General features: G+C 39.5%; 1 protein-coding gene across 1 annotated transcript in view; it reads right to left on the reverse strand.

Annotated features, from left to right (window-relative positions):
- Window positions 1-6537, reverse strand: part of BRWD3 (bromodomain and WD repeat domain containing 3) — a 75030-nt gene that overhangs the window by 67959 nt on the left and 534 nt on the right. The window contains exons 3-4 of the mRNA XM_081897301.1: window positions 6402-6431; window positions 5472-5531 (exon numbers count right to left, since the gene is read on the reverse strand). Of these exons, the coding sequence (XP_081753427.1) occupies window positions 5472-5531; window positions 6402-6431 (90 nt within the window). The remainder of the gene's footprint in view (window positions 1-5471; window positions 5532-6401; window positions 6432-6537) is intronic.

Raw genomic sequence — 6537 nt, forward strand, 5'->3', positions numbered from 1 at the left:
GTTACTCCACTCAGAAAGTTCAGTGCTCCCAACTTCACAAACAAGAACTTAAGATGAACCCTGCTGCATCAGGGAAAGTACTGTTCCAACAGGGATTTAGTTGTCCACTATAAGAACAAGAAGTTCTTGGCTATGGCCTGATCCATCATTGCTCTTCTTATCAGGCCAAAGGTCCATCAAGTCCACCACACTGCTTGGTACACTGGTCAACCTGACCCATCTAGGGAGCTCACAAATTGGAGAATGAAGCAAATAATGCGACACACAGCCAATTCAATCAACTGGTATTCAGAATAATACTGCTTCTGAAGCTCCAAGTTTGTTTCATCTGTGTTGGCTACAAACTATTAATCTATCTGTCAAAAAGCGATCAAAGCCCTTTTAAAGATAATTTAAGAAAGTGGCCATAATCATATATTATGACAGGGAATCCCATAAATTAATTACATCAGTGTAACCTATACAAGTGATCCCTCTTTTATTATTATTATTAACCTATACAATACATCAGTGTAACCTATACAAGTGATCCCTCTTTTATTATTATTATTAACCTATACAAGTGATCCCTCTTTTTTTATTATTATCTTTTGTCCTGATGGAATTGTCATAGATAACTGCCTAGCTGACCAGAGGCAGAATGGGACAGGCAGAATAAAAACAAAATTAACCAAGGTCAGAACAAAAGATAGCTGGGTTCTGGTGGCTCAGTACATTTAATGCAGTGCTGCAAATCAATAGTTACCTTAACCATTTGCAAAGTGAACAACTAAATAGCGCAATTTGTTTTCACCCTTGGTATGAAGCCCTGAAAGGGTAGACCAGAGGCCAATTAATCTGTAAATAAAAAGCCACTTGATTCTAGCAAACAGGTATGATTGGACAGACATTTGGAGTCCTGGGTATGTCAAGATAAGGAAGAAACAAAACAATGAAGCTGCTTTGTTTTGTAAAAACAGCTGCCAGTAAAGAGAATGGGGAGAATATTCATGCTTCTTAAACAGGATTTGTTGTTATGCAGTTGGTGGTCCAACCCCTTTAGCAAGAGGGCTACTCTGATTACACTATAGTTCATAAGCAGAACCCAGGGGTCCTACCTTGAATAAAATATTGGGGATCCCAAGTAAGCCTTGCCCCCACATAATCAAATGATGCAGTGCATGGACATCATCTGAATGACAATGCCTATCAATATTTTTTATGGGGTGGCTAGGAATTGGCTCCTATTGCAGAACCCCATCACCACTAATAGCTTTGGGGCAGCCTTGCCTCTAGTCTTCTGAGCTAAAGGAAAAACTGAAACCATGCAATTTTTACTCAGAGTACACCCACTGAAATTAGAGGACCCAAGTTTGTCACGTTCATTAATTTTAATAAGTCTACTCTGAGCAGGGCTCACATAGCTGGACTTTACCACTGTCCGGCCTTTCTGGCACTTGTAGCTAATGATATATATGACATCATGACCGTCTAGACTTGTTGCTATAATTTACATATTAAAACACATATACTCTTTATTTGCATTATGAAGGAAATAATATCAACCTCCCTTACCTGGTGCCTGCAAAAGCAACTGAGACAATGTATGCATGTAAAACATTTTTACACTGAAAATGTGCTACAAAAATATTTAATCCATGATCCTATCTGCACTTGCTCTGCAGTTTTCCTCCAGAGATACCTTTGGTCTCTTTTCAGGGCAAGTTAATTATTTCAGCCTTTTTTGTCTTCTGCTGGTCTGTGAGAATTATATTTTATCTTGCTGTTTTGATTTTATTTACAAAATTGCCTTTTACTACATATTTTAAATTTAGAACACTACTTGGAGAGAGACTTCAGTCTGAAAAGCAGTTGAGACTTATTAGAACATATCTGCACAGTGCATTGCACATCGTATTGTTATTGTGCTTCTTTGCATATATGCTCCAGACTACACTAGTAGCAAACTAGTTTAATTCCCAAATGGCAATGTATTAGGGGCTTTATCTAAAGCAAGAGCATCTGCTCCAGTTTAGATAGTTACAAAAAAGTAATAGTAGCTCAGTGAAAAGCATCTGCTTGCCTGCAGAAGGTCTCTTGTTCAATCCTTGCATCTCCAGGCAGGGCTGATAATGTTCCCTGTCTGAAATCCTGGAGAGTCACCAACAGTCATTGTAGACAATACTGAGCATGATGGATCAATTGTCTAAGGGTAAAAAGCAGGTAACTAGGATCCCAAGTATGAAAATGACTATGCCGATGTTGTGCTTGTTTGTCAAAATAACACTATTTACCCTAAGGCTCAAGGCCAGTTCTGACACTATCCTTTGCATCTTCAGAATGGGTCAGGAGATGCCTTTTAAGTAGAACTGCAGATTTAGAAGAATCATATCTAGTCAAAAGGCCTGCCAGTGTGCAGGGAATCCCGTACTAGCTTTGTATATAAGTCCACAAAGACAAGCACACAAACACCCCAGAGCAAGGAGACTCAGGTCTGATAATCTACTCATCCAGGCAAATGGTCAACTCCAAGTCTAACACATCTCCAATAAATTATCATCCAGCTTTTTCTCGGTAAGTTTAAAGCACATCTATATATGGACGCAAGAAACTTAATAACTTTATACGATAGGCAGTTCTCAGTACCTTCGGACTGCAGCTCTCAGGATTACCTGGGCAAGGCAAAACAAAAACAAAAACACAACCTTATGGGGTAAAAAAGGTTGTTTAAAATATATTGCCTTTGTTTAAGGAAAATATAACTTGAAGAGAGTGCCTTAGCTACGGGGGGGGGGGGGGGACTAGCATGGTTTTTTGCCCCAGGTGAAGCCTCCAGACAGGCACCATTGAGGCTCACTGCCTGTGTGTGTGTGTGTGTGTGTGTGTGTGTGTGTGTGTGAACGCAAATGTGCATGGATGTGCCAAACGGGATCTTTGACCTAGGTGAAAAACAGCCCAGTTTCATCCCTCCTTGAACACCTTGAATTAGTCTATTACTATAGTCACATAAATTAAAACTAGGCATGGCTCTGTGAAATTAGATATCCAACAACTAGATCTGTCAACGTCTAGCAACTCATATTCACAACCATTTTTCTTCTACTATAGAATGTACAAATGTGCTGAGTGCACGATCATTTCTAATTATAACCACCAGTATTGGTTGAGTATATTGTTCACTTGCAGCAATAGAATAGGAGCACCTTTCCTTACAGAAAGATTTTGCCATGTAAAATAGGTGTCACAAGTACTAGTAGCAATTACTATAGTATTTGCTTGTGTAAATATACCAGCCAAGTATTAACAACGATACTCCTATCTAAGTAATATTTCATACCTATAAAGCTTGATCATTGACTCACAATTAAAGGAAGGTTTCCTGAAATGAATGTCAGAAATATTTAAGTACCTTGAAAAGTCAGTGAAGACTTAAGAGAAATTAAATAATCTGATCTCCTTACATTCACTTTATTCCCAGTCATAAGATCAGCAAAAAAAAGAAGGAAGAAGAAATGCAACTTCTTGCTTATAAGAAATTACAAATCTTGCCACACAATTCTTTACATGGTTTTCCATCAATTGTTTTTCATATTCTAATTGTACTGGCTTGTTTCTGTTTTGCCTCTGCTGGTTTAATTTTCCTGCTGGCGTTAAAAAGACAGCGGGTCGGGGGAGAGAAGCTTGATCTCAAATGGTGGAAAAATTAAACTGGGCAAGGACAGAAGGGTCCATTCAAACAAACTAAATCATATTCTTCCCTGCTTACACGAGTTTTTCCTCTCATATCTAATTTCAAAAGCCACGCTCAGCAACCTGGAAATATGGAGGTATGTTTATATTACCCCGTGAGATGAAATATGTTGCTAAAGACCAGCGGACCATCCTTATTAGCTTCCAAAAAATAAAATATTAGGTATAGGTTAAGAACTAAGGATGAGGAACCCGTATCACCCCAGGTGTTGTTAGAATAAAACTCCCATTATTCCTGATCACTGGCCATGCTAGTGAACCGTTCCCCATACATGAACTAAGGGATGGAATTAGCCCCAGTGAGCAGCTTCAGATCATCATTTATAATATATTACAATCTGAAGTGAAGTACCCACTAAACAGTTGAACATGCCCAGTGGCCAATATCAGGGGTCCTCAAAATGTCATAGGTAGACAGTGGTCAATGAGATTCATTCAGCTAGTCCACAATATGGCCACATTAAATATGCATATTTTATTGCTTCCTTTTCCTGATATTTTATTGTATTACAACATGAATTCTATGGAATGTAAATAATAAAATACAATCTATAAGAAACAAAAAAGCAATAAAAAATAACAACATGATACAGCATCTAGCACAGTGCATTAGTACAAGGCTAAAAGGGAAAGGAGCAAAATTTTCAGAACTTGTATTCTGCAAAAAAACAAACCTATGGAATCAAGGTGGACAGAAAACACATCAGTAGTGTTTAGATCAGAGGTGTAACAATAGTCTTCCTTTCCTCAGGTGCCTCTAAATTAAACAGGAGTACCAGACATAAGAGATAGGAGTTTATAATTCAAAAAAGTAGTGAGCAATTACACTAACTGCTACAGTACCAGCAGAAGCAACCATACAATGTTGACTTTAACATCATATTCCATATAATGATCGCCACACACAGCAACCGGCATACTCCAGCATTTGATGACATAGCCCATTTTAGAATCAAAACCAGAAATGTATTCTAAAAATATGTAATATTTTATACTCAGTAAATCAGTTCGCACTAATGCACTTCTCACAACTCATAACTTGATGTGCCACATTATCATCTCACCAGAACAAATTGTAAAAACGAAACGAATCCAAGGATTGCTCAAGGATTGCCTTCCAATAAACTTTCAGCCCTTCTCCCTATTTACATTCCCCTTTTGGTCAGCAAGAATTACAATTCCTTTATTTCTCAAGCAAATATGAATGTTTCCTATGTTTAAAGCAATGTACTTCCATACTGATCTTCACCATTCATAAGCAAAACTTAACATATAATGACTCACTCTATAATTTGTTTACATTTTACATTTTGATCTAAAGTGTAAAATAAATATCTATCAGCAAATGCTCTGTTTCCACATAATATGGCTATGAAGTGAGAGTGTAGTATTTTTCTTTCGAATGCTGCAAAAAAAAAACAACCCCTTCTGTTCAGTTCCTATCTTTAAAGCTGCAACCAATCAGCAGGCAACTCTCATTTGCAAACACGGAACTCCAGCTTGGTAGGTGCAGAATCATTGGCCTGAGCTTTGTACGTGCCCTCAGATAACCCTCCCCGTTCCCCGATTCACACAAAAAATAAACCAGGAACCCCTTCCCAAGTGACTAATATTAACATTACTTTTCCTTTCTCCCTCGGCTGGAGTAGAAAAGAAGGAGAAAGGCAGTAACTCTGCCATATCTTCCATAGCTGAAGCAACCCCGACCCCACCTGCAAGTTTAAAAGCCAGCCTTCACTCACCAAATCCTCAAAACTTCTTCGATGCTCTTTGCCTTGCCAATCCAGGCGCCTTGGGATCAACTGAGTGGGGCGGGGGAGGAGGTGCAAGGAAGAGATACAGGTCTTGCAATTAAAAGCGTGTGCGAAATGGAGAAAACAAATGATTCCCTTATCTCCCAACAACTCCCCCACTGATTCTTACAGCTGCATGCCATGTCACTTACACTCACCAGATGGGTGTAAAGAAAAAAACTTCTGGAGATAAAGGAAAATAGGTTTACATGTAAAAGCTGTCCTACTTAGTGTGGGAGAGAGCCCTTTACATTTCATGCAGCTTCTCCTTTGTTGGCCTGGAACAGTTCTTCAGAAAAGAAAGCCTATCTGGCCCTTCCACAAAGCCTCTACTAGCTCCTTGACCAAAATATACCCACTCTCTCACTCATTTGCCACCCCAGGGCGTCCCACAAGCAAGCACTACAGGGGGAAATAATGCTCCTTTCCTGAGCAGATAAAAACTGCATGTCCTGTGTTGTCACATTTGGGGTGGGGTGGGGGAAGGGTGGAGGAAGAAACCAGGACTGATAGTAGCAACACCTCCCTCTTTCTTTCTTTATCTTTTTAAGAGCCAAATGAAAGGTCACCAAAAGCAAGCACGGTTTCTTTAAATTGAGAAAGCTGCTCGGTGAATAAATATAATTTAAAAACAAAATAAGAGGGGGTGGAGACGGAGGCTTCGTTGCAAAGGTGTGCAATTAATACCTATCCCAACAAGTTCTTCACGGATAGCAAGATTTGTGGGAAGGGGTTAAGAACCAGGAGGGCATTTGCACGGCTACTGAAGCGAGCATTGGGGTCAAGGGCTGAAGAGGAGGCATATATTAATTCGGCATTAATCAATCCCTCACACACCCAAAAAAAAAAAACCACTCAGACCACATGCTGGGACATTACCTGGTGTTCTTCCAGCTCCTCCACCAGCACCTGAGGAAAAAGACATACAGATACACACACAAAGAGCGTGAGGGGAGGCAATAGAGGTCCCTTCCCCACAACCCCGACTTACAAAAAAAAAAAAAAACAGCTCCAT

Source organism: Podarcis melisellensis, assembly GCF_964234715.1.
Source record: "Podarcis melisellensis genome assembly, chromosome: Z".
NCBI lineage: Eukaryota > Metazoa > Chordata > Lepidosauria > Squamata > Lacertidae > Podarcis > Podarcis melisellensis.